This window comes from Ricinus communis, chromosome 6 (assembly GCF_019578655.1).
Source record: "Ricinus communis isolate WT05 ecotype wild-type chromosome 6, ASM1957865v1, whole genome shotgun sequence".
NCBI lineage: Eukaryota > Viridiplantae > Streptophyta > Magnoliopsida > Malpighiales > Euphorbiaceae > Ricinus > Ricinus communis.
Window position 1 is genome coordinate 17,270,030 of NC_063261.1, and position 22,034 is coordinate 17,292,063.

Below are 22,034 nucleotides of genomic sequence, written 5' to 3' on the forward strand. Positions count from 1 at the left end.
GTATATACTAAATTTAGATAAAAAAATTATTTTTGCAGGTATTAATCTTATTAAAATAAGTGAGAAAAAATTACTATCCAAAAGAACTAACCAAGCTAATAGAATTACCCAAATACAGCCAAAAAAAAGTGGTCTGTAACTTTCAGTTGTAAGTGAAAAAGAAACATTGAGCTCGTAAGAACAGCAAAACTTTATTTAAACCGATATTGTAAAAGTTAAAGAGGTTCTTTTATTGCAAAATACAAGTACCAGAAATAGAGAAGAACATCATACGAAAGAACAAAAAGAAATAGATGATCTTATTACATAGCAAACCAGTTAAGTACCAAAACATATGTAGAGCACATACTAAACTACTGAAAGGATACTAAACACAGTCTGTATGATGGCAAGCAGGAGGAGAAAAGCAGCTGCGATCACAGAGATGATACTCCAGGGATTGTTAAAATATCTTTGCTTCAAGGTAGCCTTCCAATTGTTCCAAGAATTTTTGTAGTATCGGTTAAGATCTTCAATAAGCCTAGAGTAGCAAGCATCTGGATGTATAAGATTTTTGCTTGCCAAGGTTATTAACTAAGGTTGCCACAGCTTGGTTATCCCGTAACCAACTTTTTAAGATATCATTTTTAATCAGGATCTCCACATCCTCTGGAAGGTTGATCAGAAAATCCATAATGGCAATATAATCACTCAAAGAATGATCCGCATTGTGGCACTGCTCAAATGCTTGGATATTTCTAAATAAAATTTCTGTATGGTCATTGATTTTCCATTTCGGAATTTTCAATATCCCTTCATTGAATTCTATGTCAAGCAAGGACTTGCTTGAACTTACTTGAAACTTAGCTCCTGCTCGATTCAGCGCCGATATAGAGGGTGCAGCTGCTTGATCTTCATCTGTGACTTTTGTTTTGGTGGTTGCATTTTCATTTGTGCCTGATTTTGGGGGTAGTAGACCAATTTTTAGGAAGTGAACTAGATGTCGTATTGGTTCTTGACTGCCATTCTCCATGCTGTCATCTTCCACCAAATAATCCCAACGAATTGCTTCTTCCAGAAAGCGACGAACCAGTTCATTCATGGAAAGTTCTTGCTCAGGTTTCCCTAACTTGAAGACTTCCTCGAGAAAAAAGAAAGGAATCTGATTTTCAATCAATAGTAAATCATACCTTATAATGTTTGTCAGACGTTGTTTACCGAATATACGATCATTCTTTTTCTCCAATTCTGGATCATATCTCTTTATTAGGTACTGAATTACGAACACTGCATCTACCAGCATCATTTTCGCAAACTCCTCTACATCTAGCCCGATTGTCTCTGCATAACTTTCCCGCAATCTTGCCTCATATTTCCCAGTGCACTTGATAAGTTCCCTTATGCCTACCTCTCTCCTTTTACAAAAACTTTGCAAGTACCTTCTTTTATGATCTTCCATGGCTTTCAATTCTTCCTTGCCATGGTGAAAGGGCCAATGGACACTACTCTCGGCGTGTAAGCCATTTCATTAAGCTCGCGTAATTGTGGAGGGACTCTATAGATACAGCAGTTATCAGATAAAGGCTGCAAGACTTTCAACTCTTAATTCATATACTCCTCTAACTTGTCAATGTCAAGTGAAACTTGGTCACTTTCTTTGGTCCCTGAAGGTGATGATGCTTCGGGTTTCTTCCCCGCCGGCTGCTTTGGTTCTTCATCTTTTGGTTTGGGTTTAGAAACTCTTTTATTAGTTTGCTGATAAAACCGGTAAAACCCTTCGTTAGTAACAAGGAAACAGCACTTACATTTGCTAATCCATGCAGAGAAACAATTAACAAACCAAGTTCAAAAGATTGAACCTGATCCCTCTTCAAATTTAAAATCTTAAACTTAAAAGATGAGTAACAAACTTTTAATTTAATAACACTGGCAAATTTTTCACACGAAAGAGTTTTAAAATATACATATGATTACCAAATTTTACAATTCATCATAAAAAAAAATACCAAATTTTTTATTTATTATAAAAAATTACTGCACATGTATTTTTCAAAATCAAAATTTTATACTTTTCTATTTTATAAAGTAAAAAGTTTAGTAATCTCTATATTATACTCGCCAAAAAATCTCATCAGTATTATTAAAATTAAAATTCAGTAACCATTTAGTTATAAATTAAAAGTTAAATATATTTTTATTAAAAGTTACAAAATTTGATGACCGTCAATATAATTTACTCTAATACAATTTATTATATCGAATGCAATTAGATAAAAAAATTAATAAATATATAAAAATTAAATTTTTTATTAAACCATATGATATTTTAGTCTGATAGCAAGATAGAAACCATTTTGAAAAGTGGGTGCTAAAATTTAAATCTCACCGAATTATATAAAAAAAAAAAAAAAAAAAGGAAAGAGGAAGAAAGGTCTGAAATGAGACCAATAAACCATACATATCCTGATCGTTTGGCAGTGATCCAAAAACAATGAGAAGATTCTCCATCCGATGCCCCATCAGTGGTCCTGAAGAAATAAGCATGCAATGAGAGACATCAATTGAAGATCCTATGGTGACGAGCCTATTTTTAATTTCTTTTTCTTTTTCTTTATGCTTAACTATTATTTGTAGAATAAGTAGTAATTTTTAGAATTAAATTCCTATTATTTTTATATTAATTTTATAATAACAGTCAATAGTTGATATGTTGTATGAGATCAGAAACTATTGTTAATTTATTAATTATTATATTAATTAATATTTCTATTATGTATCGTATTATTTAATTAAATAAGTAACATATTAGTTAATGTATCAATATTATAATTCATTTAAAATAATAATAAATCAACATAATGTTTATATAAGATTTTTATTCACATGCAATGTAAGTGAACTTAATAATAGGATTCATTATTATACATAGTTAAATAATAATATTAATAATTTAAATCATAAATTAGAACATTTATGACATTATCTCTAAATTAGAACCATTTTATTTAATTTTTTTTGTTTTTACTGATGGAGTACATTTATGGTTTAAATCTGATTTATTTAATTCTAACCCCAACTTTTCCAATCATGTATCCGATATTTTAGTGAAATGGCCTAATTTAAGTGAGAATATAGAATAAATCAAATTGAAAAATATACAACTCATAAAGCAATTAAATGATTCACTTCATTGCTAATAATTATACAAGGAATTCAAGAAGATTATGTCTTGAACAAGTAAGAAGATACATGGACAAAGTGGAAGACCAGAGGCCAATTCAATAGATAAATATTAGTTGTCATTAAAGATTTATGTTTACCTTGATCGGTTTAGGGCTGTCGATGTTGGCAGTCCTTCGAGGTCCTTCAAGATAATTTCCATAATTGACGGCACCAATATATAATATATTAAGAGAATAATCCAAAATTAATGCAGAGGCAATTCCATGTGTTTTCTAAAATATGTGTAAAAGTGTGAATTTCATTAATATATATTGTCATAACAATACAGTTTTAATTAACAAAAAATAAAATATAAGAGTTTAGGGATTCAAATCTCAGTATTATAACACTGAATCTCCAATCACAATATTCAAATATTAAATATATATTGACTAGTGATTTTCACTGTAGTAAGAAAATAATTATAATAAAGATAATCTTTACTATTGCAGGAAATGAATAAGATTGTAATATGAAAATTGCAAAGAATAGAAATAGGTAGAGAGAGCAATTAACTTACCCATCATAATTTCCTCCAAGATTTTTTATAGAGAAACAGATTGTACCCATCTTTTATATGCTTTTTCTGTGTGGCTTTATACAATTCTTCATGATTAATGTGTTGTTATAGTAGCAGAAATAGGAAGGAAAGGATCCTCTGGAAAAGAGAAAAAGTTTACATTATTCTCTTCTAATCCCACACAGAAACTAAATGGAGCCAAGTAGAGGGTATTACTGCTAAGATTTTTTAGTGTTCCAAATTAATTTTTATTTTCTTTTTATTCGTCTTAAGTTAGTATACTGATAAGTTTTGGTAGCATTCCTGAGAATGATTTAGTGACTCAGAATTCTAAAAGTTAAAATATTAATTTCAGAGCAATTATTTATAACAAGTTAAAAGTAGTTCTTTTTTTCTTTCTTTTAATTACTATCCATCATCAAATAAAAAGATTGCAATTAGAGATTGAACTTTAAACTGCGTCTAATTGATCAATATTTTTATTCTTACTTATTCGAATTAGTGCAAAGTAAAACTTTAAAAGGAAAAGAAAAAAAGACAGAGATGATAGAATTAGAGAATACAACCACAGAAATCCCATTGAAAATTGAAAATTACCAATGTCCATTGCCAAAGAAGTGTACCTTTATCTTCTAAAGTCTAATAATATTGTAAGAAGTGGATAATCTACTATAATTGGATGGGAAAATGATATGTGACTCTATATATAAAAGGGAAGAAGTAAACAAAGAGAAAAGTAAAGCATGTGTTACCAAAGACACAAAAAAACAAAAAGGAAAGTGCATCCGATTCTCTTTTCTTTTGGGTTACAATTGATTCTTCTTCCTTCTTTCTCTATTAGGTGTCGGGGTAAAGAAATGAATCAGAAGAAAAGGAACAAAAGAAGGACTATTAATCAGCCAAATATGATAAGTTTGAGGACAATAATATATGACATTAAGAAAAAATTGATAACCAAATAGAAAATCAATGTGAAAATTTTGATTCATTATATCCAAATCTTCTCTGCCACTGCCATTCTACTTATGTAACTCAGCAACAGTACAACTGCAGGACGGAAAGAAAAGACTTATTAAATATTGGTCTCCTGAAAGCAACTCTCTCTCTCAGAAATTAATATATGTGTATCCTCCTCTTCTTCCTTTCTACTGATTCTAAACCCGGAATGCCTAAAATATTCTGCACTGGAGAATACTGCATCATTATCTTTAACCCTTGCAGAAAGACTTACTTGGGTCTGAAAAACTATCGTTGGGTCAGGATCACTAAGAATTGATAGAGATACAAAAAGGATCCATCATTTGATTGTCTTTGTCTTGTTATTCTGTGAGTGTTGATTTGAGATTTATGATTATAAAATAAAATGTTTCTTCTTCACATCAAATGGTTCTGAAGCTGAAAGGAGAGGTGTCTGCACCACATCAAATAGCAAAACATCAGGAACTATATCAAAGATTAGGCTATATTTGTTTCGCAGAAAGTTACTTGTTTCTGAAAGATATATTTCATGGAAAATATTTTTCAGGAAAATAATATCTTCGTTATTGTTTGATCGTATATTGACGGGTACTGAAAAATGGTACTTCCTTTTCTATAAAATGGACTATAAAACATCGAGAAATCATTAAAATTTTATGTTTTAATATTATAATATTTAAAAAATCACAATAAGATAGCAAAGTTGAATTTTTTTTTTAAAATAATCATCCAATCACCGGCGACCGCCGCCAGTTATCAGTTGTAGTTAGAGATGCGATACAAATGTCGATAGTTGACATATTAATTGACGTATATTAATTGATTTTTATATAAGTTGTTTTTATTTTATTTTATAAGTATATAAAAATCTAAAAAATAACTTATCTTTCTTTTTATCTAGAAATTTTTTTCCGTTCACCGCAAAAAAAAAAGGTGAAAAGTATTTTTCTCAAAACAAACAAAGCTTCTTATTTGAAAATCATAAATTATTATTATGAATTAAACATGCCCCTTGATAAAATAAAAATAAAAACAAAAATGCCCGAATAAGAATCTATAAGATTAAGAGGCTTTATGTTAGAAAAATAACTAACCTGTATTAACTTGTTGTTTAGCATTGATCTTATAATTCTTACAGGAACACATCCACTTCTATTTACTGCGTCAATGGTTTCATGTATCAGATCAATTAAGTCACCATATGTTGGTCCAGGATGTCTTTTTACAATTTCTATCAGAATATAGGTCAGAGCACCGTTCATTCCCTTTTCACTGAAAGCCTGAAGCCATAATCAAGGGACTAATTAAGCATTGGATAAAATTTTTAATTACATCATTAAGCATACTAATTATAGACTTTAAGTTGCACAATGAACATTCTTTAAAGAAAGACTTCAATACAAAATTTATTTAATAATAATAGTGGCAGTGCACAGGGATAGAATATGAGTCTAATAGTGAATTTCTTACTGTGGTATCTGCAGCCATTTGATTATCTTCACAAGCACTGATAGAAATTGCCAATCCACCATCGGTATGTTTCCTTGTCCCGTTTGGAGGGCTATTGTCTCGCCATTTCTTCCTGTTCCAAGCAATAAATTTTCCATTTTCAGTCCACTGCAGTGTCATGATTTTATAGCCAATATTTTCCTTGGTTCAACTTCTTTTGACTAGCTGTGAACTGAAACCTTCAGGATTTTGGCCAAGATTAATATCATATTAAGCGGGTTGGGTTCAGAAAGATGCAAGGTTACCTCCTGATTTTGCAGTTCAGGCTTTAATCGAAAAACATTAAAATCATATTAGAAATTTTTATCCACTGTGTATAAGCCTTGTATGTGCTTGGAACACTTTTCTTTTCCTTTTAATTTCACAATAATCAACACATTAGAGTTTCTTAAATGTACAGAATTTTGCTTTCACTTTATGTTAACCTTTTTTGTGGAAAAATTAGATAAATCTGATTTACCACGTAAAACTATAGACTAACTACTATAATTATATGTCATATGGCATATTTTACTGCGTTATGAACCAAGTTCACCTAATAATTATTTATCATTTAGTATGTTATTAAGCTTTAATGGTAAGGTGTTAAAAGTTTTGAACTATCATTTATTCAGATATTGGATGTAAATTCATTAATTATAAGACGAGCAAAATAGAGGTGACACTTACTTTTCCCTGTCGTAGATATGCACAAGATCAAGGATGGTTCCACTATGACAAGCATCAACAATAGAATGGAGGGTGACACCTTTAGGAAGAGGCCAAACAATGGTAGAATTGATATCATTGTCGAGAATCATCCCTTCTTCTAAGAAATCAGCTGGACAAATAGTTTCATCATATCCATCAAGTTCATCGTCATTGAAATCCGGTTGTCGTAGTCCATGACCGGAGAAGTAGAATACCAAGGAGTCACCTGCCTGGCAGCCCTCCACAAGCCAGTTTAATGATTTCTGTATGTTTTTTTTTGTAGGAGCAAACTCTGGTCCTGTCTCCTCTTCTGCAATAATTCACTCAAGAATATAAGAATTAAAAAAATAACATAATCAGAAGAAGAAAGAAGGAGATGTACCTGTAAGCACAAGAATGTTTTCTTTCTGAAAACCATACGTTTCTATCAACAGTTTTCTCATATTCTTGACATCATTGACAGTACCCTTAAGCTTGTGCTTCCACTTTGTATAAGTAATTCCGATAAGCAGTGCCCGTTTCCTGGATGTTATCGACCGCATTCTAGGCATCAAAGGAGACGGATTACAATTCATTGACTTGGGTTTATCGTTATCACTTCTTTCTTGAGGATCTCCTGAAAAAAATTTCTTTATCTTTTCCACAACTTGAGAAACTATGCATTTTTCTTTAGGACTGTAAGATCGTTGGATGGTTCGAGCTGGACTATTACCAACTCTTTGGCAAGCTGGACATTGAGTTTCTGAGACATTTACTTTCATTGGGAATCGTTGTCGGCATGTGCTACAATAGTATCCTTTAGCATCCTTGATCAGTTTAATCCGATCCATATAATGAGTAACAAAAAAAATCCGGGCCAAGATAAGCAGTAAGCAATTGCTGAACATATGAACGAATTCATTTGGGAAAATAGCTAATTAATAGAAGATCAAAATGAATAGTGATAGGTGCATCATAATTCTACTTTAACAGGAATATAGCAACTCCTTTTTCCCCCCTTTTCTTCTCTTTGCTTTCCTATTTAGTGTTGTTTAATTAAAGTCAACAATCAATTCTGTAGAAATACGCTATCAATGAAGTAATCCTGGTTACAGGTATGTAATGTAAATACTCTCAGATTTATGCCCACTTTATAAAAAGTAAGCTTTCCGAACAAGCATAATATTTGCACATTTCCAATGTTGTACGTATATAATTTATCTTTTTCACCAGGAAAGAAAAGGGGAGAAAAGAGATTATCAGGTTTTGTGACACTTAAACAAGCGCACACTTAACGTTCTTTTCAAACCAATAATATTTGCTTATATAAGTGATTAAAACAGATGGAATAGTGAAATTTGAAAATTGGATCAAGAATAGGAAATTTCTAATTGCCTAGGACCTTCTCATTTATTTATTTCCTTTCAAAAGAATGTTCTAGTTAGTTTAGCATGGCAAGAATTGTCCCTGTAGAGTACTGCTAATGGTTCATAATAACTCAAAGCAAGAAATTAATCACTTTAAAAATCAAAGAATTTATTAATTTGATAGTATTAAAAAAATAAAAATAATTAATTTAATAATTTATTCAAATATCTAACTTTATTATATTATTTTTTTGAATTTAGTTACTTTTTTCTCCTTCAAGCTATAACGAATCTAATTTAAATTAATTTTAAAAGTTGTATGCATTTCTCTTTTTAAATTTTTTACGGCTTAGAATGATATATACTTTAAAGCGCATTCAATCTATCTTTATTAGAATTACCAATCTCATATATTAAATATTTCTTTATGGACCATAATCAATTAAAAGAATATAAAAGAGCAAAACTAAAAAACTTTTCAAAAGAATTTTAAAATTAATTAAAAATATTATTTTTATTGTTAATTTAGAAAGACATTATTTTTTAACTTCTTAAGAATTTACGGCGTGGTTATTTTCAATTGTTTTCAGTTGTGTTAAGTTGTTTTTTCATTATTTTATCTAAAAACACTTGAAAAAAATAAAAAAAAGTAATCAATGTATATTTAATAATTTAACACAAAAAAGTAAAAAAAAAAAAAAAAAAAAAGATATTTCGAATATTCTTCCTAAAGCTAAAGCAACAAAAATTCAAATGATTGGCCAAATGGAACTATAGTACCCAACTCCACTCAAATATAAATCAAGTCGAGTAACGATTGTTGTAAGTCAAATTGATTTTTTAATTATTGTCTACTTTGTTTTATATAGAGTTTCATGATTACCTGCCAACAGAGGATTGCAGGTAATGTATCTTTGGATCTTCCAAATAATTCAATAAAATGCCATCTCCATTTAAAGTTTCATCACCCAACAAAAAACATATGGCTCTTAATCTTCTGATTAATCTTTCTGTTCATTTTACTTCCCTTTTGCTATATATGAATCATCACTATATAGTTTATTCTGTCATTAGGCTTTGTAGCTATGGGGAGAACCAGATTCCCAACTCTTTTTATTTGCTGGCCAAAGGCAAAAAGAAACAAAAATGAAATGTACTTTCTGTAACAAAGTATTAATCAAGGGATAACTTTGAATACCTTTGCAAAGAGACATTCGTTTATAGCACATCAAGATTTTGCGATTATGGCTTTTCAACATATTCTTTTCCTATTACAACCACTTTAATTTCTGACCCTATATATACACAGACACACGATTAATTTATTAAACTCAACACCTTAAATTGTCACTTCAATCGACTATTGTATGTTAATCATATTAGTCTTTTTCTGGGATGATATAAATGTTTCCTATTTTGTGAAGAATGAAGCAAAAAGAAAATAACAGCAGAATAATGGTTTTAGACATTGATTCTTGACCTTTTATATTACAGGACACCAAATCTTTTATATTACAGGACACACTTAGAACAAATTACGCTAAGTAATGAGATATTGTGATGTGATTAGTTTAACTAAAATTATATTCGAAAATAAATATGTCTCACTACAAGTTGAACTCCTTCTGGTGAATGTCAAACTTCTCTGAAGATGATAGTTGGACCTCCTGCACTCACCAATTGGTCAAACGATTTATCAAAATGTTTAACGATTTTCCTGAAGCAATCTAAAATTATATAAATAGATTAAAGTTGTGAAAAATCTTAAGAGGGGCCGTGGCGCCGCATCTATGAATTCAGTTCAGCTCATGGATTGAGATCCTGACTTCTTACATTTCCAGCCATTGAAGGTACAAAATTTTAAGTTGGAATTATAAGTTTGAAACTGAAACTTTCCCAATTATAAGAGAAAAGAAAAACTAACTCAAAGAAAAATAAGGAGAGAAGAGCCGTTTGGGGATGAAATTAGTAAATGTTTGTGAATGTTACCTGTGAAAAAGCAGCCCTTAGAAACTTCCTTATAAACCAGGTTTTGACGCCTCGTGCTTCAATAGCGCCATCAATCTTATTCTGAACAGACGTTATGAGAGCACCATATGTCAATCTAGGGTTTTTATTTATCTCTTGGATCAAGTTATGGGTCAATGTCGCCTTTCCATTTAGAGCCTGCAAATTTCTTAACCTTACAAAATTAATATATACGTAATAAAATCGTTGAGTTTTTTTCACTTTTCTATTCAGTTTTTCATATATTTCTCAAAGTCTATCATGCCATGTCCTCTAATGCATAGTCCCAATGTTGGTTAACCAGCAAAGTATATATATATTTGGATTTATCAGAAATCAGTGACAGATATAATCGAATCCCCTATCAGGGTAAGCCTACCGAGACCGAGAATAGTTAGCAGGCGAGGCAGGAATTGAGTATGAAAGAAGGATTTGCAGTACTCACCGAAGAATCAACAACCCTTTGATCATCTCTACAAGCACTGATACAAATGGCAAGCCCACCACTTGTGCCCTTATAGGCCCCTGATGGAGGATTGTTATCCACCCACCTCTTCCTAATGAAATATAAGCAGAAGAGAGATTAACAAACTGCTGTAATACTTTAGCACTAGCAGGATACAAATTGTCTTGCATTGCATTCAAGTAAACGTTCAGGGAAATGAAGGATTTCCCATTTTACAGGGAGGTCAGGTTCCAACTTTTGATACCCTTTCTATTTATGGCATTTTAAAGAGTTTTAAAGGGAATGAGATTATCAGAATTTGAGAATCTGACCTCGACAGGCACCTGACCACTCTAACTAGTGAGACCCCTTTACTTAATCTATGTACCAAACTTACTCTTTTGCACTATACATATGTTGCAAATCAAGAACTGTCGCACTGTGGCAAGCATCAATGATGGCATGAAGAGTGACTCCAGCCATGAGTGGCCTAACAATCACAGAGTTGATATAGTCATCAAGGATCATTCCTCTATCTTCAAAATCAAGGGGGCAAATTGTTTCATCAAGTCCATCAATCTCATCCCTGTCCATATCAGTCTCCTGTGAGCCATGTCCAGCGAAGTAGAACACCAATGAGTCGCCAGGACAGCAGCCCTCTACAAGCCATTGCAGGGCTTTCTCGATGTTAATCCTTGTTGGCACTAGTTTAGGGTCTTGAGGTTCCTCATCTGCAACATATGTTATATATAAAAAAGTATTGATTTTCTTTTGGTTCCTCTAAGTTGCAAAACACAAAGAACCAAAATGGTTCAGCTATGCTAATCAGGATTTTGCTCAATTAATAATAATAGCAATATAACAATACATATATTACTTCCTTATATTTTGATTATAAAAAGAAAAATAGAAAATAATATCATTTTCTTCATTACCAATTGGGTTGTTACCATTTGTCAACAAGAACCCCATCCTCTTTTTTCCTACTCGATATCATTTAGGACAAGTATTATTTTCTTTTGCTTACATGTGCTGGACCACTGTAGTCGTTCCTTAAAACATTAGGGATGATTTGTTTTGTTTTTTTCCCCTTTAAAAGTTACAATGTTATAGCAAGTACACCATCAGTAGTTTAAAAAGAAAAATTCTTACTTATTCCAAATTATTTATCTATTGTACAAATGAGACATAAATATTAGCTATCAAGTTTTAAATAGTGGCAAATCTTCTAAATGCAAATACTTATAATATATACGATTCATTTAGTAATTGAATATAACCCATCTTTAGTAGTTCTTGTTGTCTATAAATAATAAATAAATAAAATTAAAGGGCAAGAAAGATGCATACCTGTAAGTTCCCGTATGCATTCTATTGGAAACCTGAAGTTATTAATCAGCAAATTTTTCACGTTCTTAACATCACTAATGGTTCCCTTCAACCTGTACTTCGTCTTATCGTAACTCACTCCACAAAGAACTGCTCGCTTTCTCGATATACCAGAGTTTCTCTGTACATCAGGGATCCCGGGAATTTTTTGCTAATCAACTTGGCACTGAGGTCTCTAATCTGAAAAGTTCTACCGGGTTGTTCATTGCTCGGAACCAAATTAACATGTTTGCAGTATAGGCAACGACTTGTTTTCCAGCTTGTTGATACCCATAAATGATGCTGGCAGGAACTGCATTTGATTATTATAGTTTCTACCATAAGTACAAATATTTTCTTCTCCAGGCCAGGCCGTCAGGTTGAAGGAATTAGATACAACAGAAATGGCAAATTAATACGCAAAAGATTTCGGAAGATTGTCGGAATAAATGGAGGGAATGTTTGAAACGATCACATAACCTTGTTATTATCACTTAATCTTTAGCCAGTTACAGTCAAATGATAATGATGCATCAGATTGACATTACAAGCTTTTAGATGCCAACATTTTTTGGGCATATTATATTTCAAGTCATCATAGAATATGAAGTTCATCCCAACAGAAGGAAGATTCCAGGCATGTGGCATTGTTAATCTAATATGATGAGCATCATATTATGTGTAAATCAGTGGTTCACTGCCCCAAATAGACAAGGAATATTTGAATCAATTTTTATAAGAAAATTCTAGTGCAAGTGATTTCTTTGAACTTTACTCCTCTTATCGCAAGTCAAAATTTCCATCAATTGATACTGTAAATTTATCCTAGAATAATTGTTGACAATGAGGACTTTCAATTTATGGAATTATTTAAAATCTAAAATATCATTTATCATTTGATCGACAAAGGATTAGAACAATAGTAAAAGTAGATTTTTAACTAAAAGCAGCATAATAGATTATGGTGTGACAGCATACATAACCAATCAATACATAACTTGATTGATATTCTTAATCCTGAAAATTAAAAAAAAAAAAAATTGAATTCAATTTATACTGTTTATTTTAATATAGGTATTATTACATAAATAGTATCTCAACTTTTTAATGTTTGCTATTTGAGTGTCCCATCTTTTTTCTTTTTCTTTTTTCAATTAAGTGTATCAACTATTTAATAGCCGTGACTTTCAGTGTTTATGTTTGATTAACTGATCGGAATGCTGACTCAGCATAAAATGGACATGTTGTTGCTCAGTAATACTGCCACATGATTTAAGAGATAGAAAGAAAAATTTAACCAACTCCAAATAAAACCCAAAAAAACTCTTCTCTCATTTACGAATCTAAATCTGAAATTAGGGATTTCAAAGCATCTCAAATTAGGGAATTATATTCTTGAAGTTGAAATCAAAAACAAATTTGCAATAAAACATCAGAAAGCTTCGTTGAAAAAAGGGGAAAATGTAATGTTATTATCTATATGAATTCCTAACAAGCTCAGTAAATTGTTTATGTTTCTTAAAAAAATGTAAACAACTAAAATGATTTTCTTATTCTGGTTATCTCTTACAGGCTAACAAACAGAAGAAAATCAATGTACTCTCACAGTCATCAAAGAGGAAGGAAAAAGGTTGTTCAAGTAATACAAATATAGGAGAAAAGCATGATGAGTGTGTTGTTAGCAAGAACGAAGGAAACAAAGGCAAAGACACAAAATACTTGAAGGATGGATATGCACTTCCAAGTTTTAGAATGATGAGAATGTCACTGATTTTCATTTGTTGTTGATTGTTATTTTTGGGTTATATTAATTTTCCAAGAACAAACAAACTTGGTTTTAGAAGTGGCTTCAACTTTTTGTCCATGAAGCATATTACTGCTACCTTTTTTAATTCTTTTTTATCAAGCATTTGAATTTATATCAATATGCTTGATATAACTTTACTTGACATTTGCAGTTGCAGTTTGAATCAACTTTAATATCAGTGAGAATCCACTTTTAATTTAGTATGTATTAGCTTCACCTACAGTTGACATTTTTGCTTAGGTATTATTATATTTGGAAGTTTTCATTTTGCTCCTACCTTTACAAATCCAAGCAATTTGCAGTAGACTACTAATGCAGTTTGCATTTTACTCATATACCACTTTCTGCAATTTGCAATTTGTAGTCATATAGTTCACTTTTATCTCTTAATTTTGCATTCAAAATGTTAATAATCATTTATCACACTCAATTCTCAAATAAAGACACTCAAATACTGAAATTACTACTAAAAAAAAGTGACATTTTTATTTAATCATTATATGTAGTACACACATTACAGGAAAGCTTCTTCTTGCTATTACAATTAAGGAATAACTACCTATTACAAGAGAACAATAAATAAACCCACCCAAAAACACTAACCCCAATCATATAGCTTAACATATTTCAAGATTATGACAATGACCAATACAAGCACCAAAAGCCATAATTTCTTCTCTCTTCCCTTTCTCTTCTCTAGCTCGATTCTCAATTTGGATTTTCTATTCAATAACTCAGTGATTATCTTCATCACCCTTTCATTAAACTAAACCTTAGCCCATTGAAATGTTGTATTGCAAGAAGGATCTTCACAAGACTAAAATAGCCTTTCAGAATTAGCATTTATCCCAGAAGTCCATATGATGCGCCTTCATCCACATGAGCAGTTGATATTGTCTTCCATTGTCCAAATTCTTCTTTCTTCTTTACTCACTTTCTTCTTTTTTCTTCTATATACGTCTTTTAGGGTTTAGAGTTTGATTTCTTCTTTTTCTCCAAACACAAGAAGCATCTTATTTACACAAAAAGCTAAGAGCATTTTGGTAATGCATATGTAAAAAGAACATTAAAAAATAATGTGGCGGTATTATTAAGCAACCGTAGATCCATTTTACGATGAATCAACACTTTGATCAGTCTTAATTGGATAAAAATACTAAAAGTCGCGGCTATTAAAGAGTTAATATATTTGATTGAATAAAAATAAAAATGCGATGCTTAAATAATAAAAATCGAAAAGTTGAAACACTGTTTATATGTAGTAATACCTTATAATATTTTCACTTCTTTTGTCTGTACTAACCATGCCACTTCTGATTGGCTAAATTTTTAATGTAATAGACTCAATTACCAATTTCTTTTATTTTTTTTAAATAAACGCTTCCTATCCAATTTAGGTTAAGTAGGCGAATTTGAGCAAAATATATTGAAGGTTAGAAGTATGTCATTAAACATAATGAGTTTAAAAGATTCAAACTAATAGCAATTTTAATGTAATTTTTATATATATTAAATTTTTTATTTTAAAAAATCATATTATAAAATAAAACTTCAATTTACGCTTTATTCTATAAATATAAAATAAAGAGTTTGTTTAGCTCTCCATATTTAGAGAGTCAAAATTTATTTTCTATTTTATATTTAATAAATACATTACAAGTTTTCATGCACGCAATTAATTAATATTTTTAATTTTATTTTTTTTATTATCTAAATTTAAAAAGAAATAAAAAGAGAAATAAATTATTAATGCTTATAAAAATAAAAGTAAATTATAAAGAGTTTATTGAATTTAAATAAAATTTTTAAAATAAAAGCACTATTAGGATGGTCTAAGTCAAACTAATTAGAAGGCACCATATCCAGAATTTTAACAGAAACAAAGAGATTTCTGGTTATATTCTACCATGCCTTAATGCAAGAAGAATCAAATCCTCTCATCTTTTATTTCCAGTGGAAGATGACAGAATCAGCTTAATTGCTTTATAAAAAGATTAAGATTCAATTTAGCTCCTAACCTTATCACCAAAGACCGAATCAACCCTTTTCTATTTTCTTAAGAGCAATTTGGCATTGAATTTTATAAACTTTTGGCTCGTTTACCTCCATTTTTGGAGAGATTAAGAGAGGGTAAGATTAAAACTAATCATAATATGGACAGATAAGAAAGGGTAATATTAAAACTAATCATGATAATTGTTTTAATTAAATTCTTCTTTTCTGCATTTTATAAATAATATATAGTGTACACTGAATCTATTTAATTTCTCTATATTATCTATAATAATATTTTTATTCGTTAAAATCGAATTCGTCTCGCGCAATCTCATTCCTCTAACTTAAATGAGCCAAATTTATAAAATTCATTGGCTAAAAGAATTAAGAGAGTTGATTTAGCCTTTAGTAATAATTTCAAGGACCAAATTGGACCTTTTTTTTTATTCTCTAGATAAAGTTTTGGCATTATGGAACAAAATTATCCAACAAAATCCCTATCTTTTGAGATTGATTGAAATATGATCCCAATATATGCATCATATCACTTTTTTCAACAGTTCAAGCTACTGCTACTGCTGCTTCAAACAAAAGTTAAGGAAGAGCAAGAGCTACATATGATGATTCCTAAAATATGATCCCTGTTTCAGTAGTAATCCCGCAAGCTTCAAAAAATAACTATTTCACCTAGATTTTAATACAGTTCTTGCATTTGCAGACAACAGATTATGATACATCATTGTATACACCCAGATGGTCTTTCCTTGCCAGGTCAGTTTAAAGGAGAGAATAAGGCCAGATACCAGGATGAAATTATAAACCAAATACCAAACAAGTGACAGTAATGACGTAGCAGCCACGAGCACTTCAATACATATATATACACACACATACATAGATATACAGACATCGGACCTCTTGCTCCAGCTTTCTATCGAGAGCTGCAACCAGAAAAGGAGGGGGAGGGGAAAGAAGCGATCAGTGTCAATAGTTAAGTCAGCAGCTTGTCAGCTGAAAAACAGAAAAAAGAAAATAAGGCCAAAAGACTGATTTATGATTTCCTAGGAATAGACTAACCATGATTATGTCAAGGAAATACTAATGCGCCTTCACGAAGCATTGGAAGGGTTAGCTTAGGATTCAGAAATGAGCAGATTCAATATGTTTCCAATAGCATTTGCATTGTAAAATATGTAATTGGGTTCTTCAAAGTTTTGATTTTGAAGTGGCTAACATGAACCTGAAACTCAAAGAGACTCCATGTTTTTTTTGGATTATCTCAATAACTAAAGCCAGTTATACTCCAAACGTACGAGGTATAAAACCTAAATTTCATTGGGCTGTTTTCAGGCTAATGATGATTATGGATTCCATAATCGAATAAAAAGTTGTAACTTATGCGATAAAGATGCAACATATCTAGGAGAATACAACTGAAAGCTGTGTCGTTTCCATAATGTATATCTGCTACAACAATGTCATATGCTATAGAAAATTTTTCAATCAGTTTATCCTAATTTGTAGATGTCCTAGCAACAGAAAAACTTATTGGGAAAAAATTAATACAAGCAGGCAAGAACGAGAAGTGTGCAGCTATATTGCTATAAAAAGTATAATAAACGCACCCTCATATGGCATTTGACATGCCAAAAAATTATACATAAATCCTAGAACGTTAAGAGCACATAAAAATGTTGGGACTCGTACTTCCCTATATATACATGTTCAAACTGTATGACCCATATTGGTCCTGTTTACAAACTCATAGAATTATGTGCATGAGCTTATAAAACAATTTGGAGTCATCCTTACATATCAGCAGGTAATGACTTATTCTCACATTGTCACATCACCATAAGCAGGAAATCGAAACAGCAGCATAATACATATGTTATTCCAAGTTATGTCTCCTCTACATCACAAGTAATTTTTACCAAGAATTACCTTACGATCTTATATCAAAAGATATAGACTATGTTTAATATGACTTATTTATCACATATCACATCTATAATATTTATGTTGGAATTATTAATACTTGAGCAAGGCACAACTCAAGCAGGCAGTAAACAACTAAAAATTCCTATTCAATCTTAAATAAATGACTAACTGCAATATATATATATATATATATATAAACACATACTCGTAACTAGCAAGACTGCTCCAAATAAATTGAAATTACCCTGTACCTAAAAGGGTTCATGAACAATCACCACCAAACACGTTTAGCTGCCCGGAGATTCTTGCCTTGCAGGTAGGACACATATAACCAACTGAATCTGACTGCATTTCAGTATCAACCGCCTCATTGCTGAACTCTACTCCGCACCATACACAAACAGTAAGATGTCCTTCACCAGCTGTATCTACAACAACCCCTGATTCAAACTGGACAGAGGCCCCATATGCCCCTTCCATCTCAGTTTTGTTTTCCAAGTTTATTGGCACCTCCGGCCGAGATATAGATTCTCGATCGGTCCCAAAACTAAATTTTAGTTGCTCAATGTCTTCCAACCTCAACTCCTCAAATCCTGATATTCTGTCATGCCTCTGGTCCATTGTACTTGATTCATTTTCTACCTGTCAACAAAAAAAGGCATAAAATAAACTACCTAATGAATATGTTAATTCAAATTAAGATTCTATCACAAGGATTTTTGCGACCAGAGGAGCATCCACATACAACCTCCACATGCAACAAGCGGTCAAGAGTTTGATTATAAATTAGATTGTAGTATCAACCCAAGTCACAATCAAATTTAACATGTAAAAATAGATATCTCGGTGTGCTTCAAGTGCCAATCTGCAAATGAGATTGTTTACCTTTCTTCTGGGCTACATAAACCAGAAATCTTTCAGATGTAAGCTTCAATCAAGTCTTTAAATCAACAATTTAATTCAAGTATCAGTGAGAAATCATTCTCACTGTGTAGTACCCACATCATTTGTTGGGGTTTTCAAAGTGAAGAAGTCCGAGAAAAATCCAAGGAAAAATCAAACTAGGGGAGGGCCTGCAGTCCCACAAAGAATATCTATGTTCCCAGGGGTTTTCTCCTACCACTTCTTTGTCTTATATCAGAAGTGATAGCATTTTAATTATTAGCTTGCCCACATTAGCTGGTACTATCAACGTGTAATATCACCATAAGAAAAATTATTTCCCTTAATTTTGGACATTCTGAGTCACATAACATCCCCTTTTCCTTCTATAACTATAACTATATAACTATCTATATATATATATATATATATATATTGTTGAAGAACTTCCAGTCTATTGTAAACTAGAAAGAAACCAAAAGCAGCTATGATGCCGTAAATACATTATCCAAGCTCACATTGGGTGCTGAAATATCATGAGATGGTTGCAACAGGGTCGCAGGCAGTTCTGGCATGCCATCTTGAAGTTCATCTTTTTTCATAGATTTCTGTCCAGTCTCCTGTACAATTTTGTTATCTGGTATACCATTATTGCTTTGAAATCCGAATTCTACCTCAATACTCTCATAGCTATCTTGATTGTCTGTGCCAACCAAATTCATGTTACTATCAATCCTAGAAACTTGATGATCGTCCAATGGAGCAAGGGATTGGAGACGATCATGGGATTGGAGTTCAAAACCACTTTCCTGCTCAATGACGGACTTGACTATTTCATCAGTGTGAACTAACGGACAATCTGTTCCCCCAAAAGCTTCAGATGTATTACCATGTTGCTCTTCAGCAGATGAATCGACCATTACATTCAGAACATCACCAGCACCATCAATCTTCTCTATCCTTTCATCAATAATCATATCATCAGTTTTCTGCTGATGTAGCCCCAATTCCTGAGATTCATCAATCATGTCATATTCTTTGTCTGGTTCGCTGAGAGTAGAATCAGAATTCAGCTCATGATCAGAAACTGAAGCTAGAAGTTCTTGATTAGGAACCATATTTGGTTTATCAGAACTAAATCCACCACTGGGTTCACCATTTCGATCAGAAGACGTTTCTCGTATGGAATTCTGAGCAATTTCAATCAAAGCATCCATTTTGGAGATTCTAGCAGGCAATTCATCTTTGGTTGGAGATTCACTTCTCTTTTGCAAAGCCATTCTGGTACTAGGCGATTCTTCAATTCCCCTCACATAATTCCTCACATGTATCCCTACATGACCATTATACCTACGCCTTTCATGAAATACCTTATGGCAGAACTGGCATTCATATTTTCCATCTTTAACTATTACACCATCACCAACAGAAGAACCCAATCTATATCTCCTGGTGGTCCTCTGGTGAAATGATAAAAGGTGCTGCAAATAAGTGTCCTTTTCATCAAATGTCATGTTGCATTTGTGGCATTCAAAAAGGTCTTGTATTTGAACCTCAGCCAACTCCAAATTATCAATTCCCAGCAAGGAAACTGCCTTCTCATGCTCACTAGGTTGCCTCTGATCTTCCTCCCTCCCAGAAGTTCCTGCGTGCTGCCACAGACAGTGTAAGCCTTAATGAAAACATTTGACAAATGTTATTTAGCAAGTATTTACTTACATTTTCAGAAGCTACTCTGTGGACTTGTCGATTATTCCCATTTGAGTGATCATAAGGCTTAAGGCACGATTGCAAATATGCAGAAACTTCTTTACAGGATATAAATTGCTGTCCGCTAGGGCTGGATAACATCAAACAAAACAGAAAAAATGCAATTTAAATCGTTCTTGAAACATGATAAAATGACAATCAAAGCGAAAACATAGAAGAATCACCTTATATATCTGCGACAATAAACCCAAGCTTTCCCTTCTTTCCTCTTAAGTCCAAGCAGCAACTTCCAACCAAAAGGCAAAAAGTCACCAAACTCAGAAGCATCAACAATCTTTCTTTTCCTTCTCCTACTACACCATTGCCCACCTAAATCCCTAAAAAACCCTAACAACTCTTCTTCTTTAACCATCCCTTCAGTTCTTCTCTTCAATTCCTCTCTATACGGATCCTCTAAACTCGCTAACTTAACTAAATCTATTACAACTCCGTTTTTATTCACTATCTCCCTCTCTCTCTCCTCCACGACACTTATCACTTTCAACTTGGCCTTCCTTCCTCTTTTTCTCTTCTTTACTTGAACATTATTGATATTATTGTTATTAAAATTTATGGCATCGTTTAAATGAGTGAAGCTATCGAAATCAATCAAATCTAATTGATTGAATTCAGGATGCGAGGAGAGCAATTGTTTGAGGAATTTAATGATGGCATGATTTTCGATGCGATCGGTGTCGGGGTTTTCGGAAGGGAAATTAGGGTTTTGGGTGGTTGTTTTAGGGAGGAGGCCGGCGAGGCGGTGGCGGTGATGGTGGGAGGAAGGGCGAGAGTAAGTTTGGCGGCGGGAACCGGCGCTTTCGTTGAATAGTGTACGGTCGATGGTGATTGGTGGAGTGATAATGTTGATGTTGTTGGGGTTTAATGAGGAGGAGGAGAAGAGGGAAAGAGCATGGAGTTCTGATTGCGTTAGAGTTGTCATGTCTACGAATGGTAGATACAGTGGTGGTGGTTGAGCGGTGGAAGTGGCCATTTTTGTGGTGGTTTAGTGGCAATGGTGAGTGTAGGAAGAGGTTTTTCTTTTGGCAGAAGTGTAGAAAGAGTTAAGTGAGTTGGAATTTGGAAATGTGGTACTTTGTAAGCTCATTAAATTGTTTAAAAAAAAAAAAAAAGGAGAAATGCATTTTTCTGTTTGGATACACAGCTGGGCAATTCTTGAGTTTGACTCACCTCTCTTAATCTATAAAAATCAAATACAAAATGAATATGTTAGAATTGTATACAGAGTGACAAAAGGTTGCAGAATGTGGTTTGGAGATCTTTTCATTGATTAAACACACTCTAAAATACAACAAGGACTGCCGAAATTCTTCCTAAAGATGATCAAATTTCTTTCCATAGCTGGTGGGTGGGATCATTTCTGGTTAAGCTACTTGAGTAATGTAATGAAAGCAAAAGCAAAAAAAAAAAAAAAAAAAGTTTGGGGTGAGAGAGGCTCGAACTCTCGACCTCAGGATAACTCAAGAAGCTATGAGACCTACGCGCTAGCCAACTGCGCCACCACCCCAATATGAGATTGTTTCTCAACTATGGGGATAGTATTTTATTTTGTATTCTGATGACCTTTCATAGCCTGTT

The 22,034-nt window shown here is 32.3% G+C and overlaps 3 protein-coding genes, 1 non-coding gene and 1 pseudogene across 7 annotated transcripts; all 5 read right to left on the reverse strand.

Annotated features, from left to right (window-relative positions):
* Nucleotides 1-202: 202 nt before the first annotated feature.
* LOC8276891 lies at nucleotides 203-3,246 on the reverse strand (annotated as a pseudogene).
* A 1,281-nt stretch (nucleotides 3,247-4,527) lies between these two features.
* Nucleotides 4,528-8,059, reverse strand: LOC8276889 (metacaspase-1). Its single transcript, XM_015723393.3, has 5 exons — nucleotides 7,281-8,059; nucleotides 6,878-7,208; nucleotides 6,170-6,281; nucleotides 5,794-5,979; nucleotides 4,528-5,132 (listed from the first exon to the last, which is right to left on the reverse strand). The coding sequence occupies exons 1-5, from the start codon at nucleotides 7,783-7,785 to the stop codon at nucleotides 5,073-5,075; spliced, it is 1,194 nt and encodes a 397-aa protein (XP_015578879.2). The 5' UTR covers nucleotides 7,786-8,059; the 3' UTR covers nucleotides 4,528-5,072.
* A 1,674-nt stretch (nucleotides 8,060-9,733) lies between these two features.
* Nucleotides 9,734-12,500, reverse strand: LOC8276888 (metacaspase-1). Its single transcript, XM_048376113.1, has 6 exons — nucleotides 12,246-12,500; nucleotides 12,047-12,204; nucleotides 11,094-11,427; nucleotides 10,697-10,808; nucleotides 10,234-10,410; nucleotides 9,734-9,911 (listed from the first exon to the last, which is right to left on the reverse strand). Exons 1-6 carry the CDS (start codon nucleotides 12,404-12,406, stop codon nucleotides 9,852-9,854), a joined length of 1,002 nt encoding a protein of 333 aa, XP_048232070.1. The 5' UTR covers nucleotides 12,407-12,500; the 3' UTR covers nucleotides 9,734-9,851.
* Nucleotides 12,501-16,460: 3,960 nt separating this feature from the next.
* LOC8276903 lies at nucleotides 16,461-21,810 on the reverse strand. 4 transcript variants are annotated; one of them, XM_048376105.1, is made up of 5 exons: nucleotides 20,624-21,805; nucleotides 20,409-20,529; nucleotides 19,193-20,341; nucleotides 18,059-18,449; nucleotides 16,461-16,807 (listed from the first exon to the last, which is right to left on the reverse strand). In XM_048376105.1, exons 1-4 carry the CDS (start codon nucleotides 21,427-21,429, stop codon nucleotides 18,069-18,071), a joined length of 2,457 nt encoding a protein of 818 aa, XP_048232062.1. In that variant the 5' UTR covers nucleotides 21,430-21,805; the 3' UTR covers nucleotides 16,461-16,807; nucleotides 18,059-18,068. The 4 variants fall into 4 exon arrangements, with proteins under 4 accessions (XP_048232062.1, XP_048232063.1, XP_002525855.4 ...); XM_048376106.1 differs by having other exon boundaries at nucleotides 19,208-20,341; nucleotides 20,624-21,781; XM_002525809.4 differs by lacking the exon at nucleotides 16,461-16,807 and having other exon boundaries at nucleotides 17,730-18,449; nucleotides 20,624-21,808.
* A 67-nt stretch (nucleotides 21,811-21,877) lies between these two features.
* TRNAM-CAU lies at nucleotides 21,878-21,963 on the reverse strand. The gene is given in 2 exon segments: nucleotides 21,878-21,913; nucleotides 21,926-21,963. It is a non-coding gene; the product is annotated as a tRNA-Met (tRNA).
* Nucleotides 21,964-22,034: the final 71 nt, after the last annotated feature.

What these genes read in the sequence shown, in the direction of transcription:
- LOC8276888 (XM_048376113.1), bottom strand. Translation starts at nt 12,406, where the DNA reads ATGGTAGAAACTATAATAATCAAATGCAGTTCCTGCCAGCATCATTTA. An exon ending in ATTAGAGACCTCAGTGCCAA is followed by an intron (nt 12,205 to 12,245) that starts GTTGATTAGCAA and finishes TGATGTACAGAG; the next exon opens with AAACTCTGGTATATCGAGAA. An exon ending in AAAGGGTTGTTGATTCTTCG is followed by an intron (nt 10,411 to 10,696) that starts GTGAGTACTGCA and finishes AGAAATTTGCAG; the next exon opens with GCTCTAAATGGAAAGGCGAC.
- LOC8276903 (XM_048376105.1), bottom strand. Translation starts at nt 21,429, where the DNA reads ATGGCCACTTCCACCGCTCAACCACCACCACTGTATCTACCATTCGTA. An exon ending in ACAGAGTAGCTTCTGAAAAT is followed by an intron (nt 20,342 to 20,408) that starts GTAAGTAAATAC and finishes TGTCTGTGGCAG; the next exon opens with CACGCAGGAACTTCTGGGAG. An exon ending in CCAATGTGAGCTTGGATAAT is followed by an intron (nt 18,450 to 19,192) that starts GTATTTACGGCA and finishes TTTTGTTGACAG; the next exon opens with GTAGAAAATGAATCAAGTAC.
- LOC8276889 (XM_015723393.3), bottom strand. Translation starts at nt 7,785, where the DNA reads ATGTTCAGCAATTGCTTACTGCTTATCTTGGCCCGGATTTTTTTTGTT. An exon ending in CATATCTACGACAGGGAAAA is followed by an intron (nt 6,282 to 6,877) that starts GTAAGTGTCACC and finishes TGCTTGGAACAG; the next exon opens with GAAGAAATGGCGAGACAATA. An exon ending in TAAACAACAAGTTAATACAG is followed by an intron (nt 5,133 to 5,793) that starts GTTAGTTATTTT and finishes GATGTGGTGCAG; the next exon opens with ACACCTCTCCTTTCAGCTTC.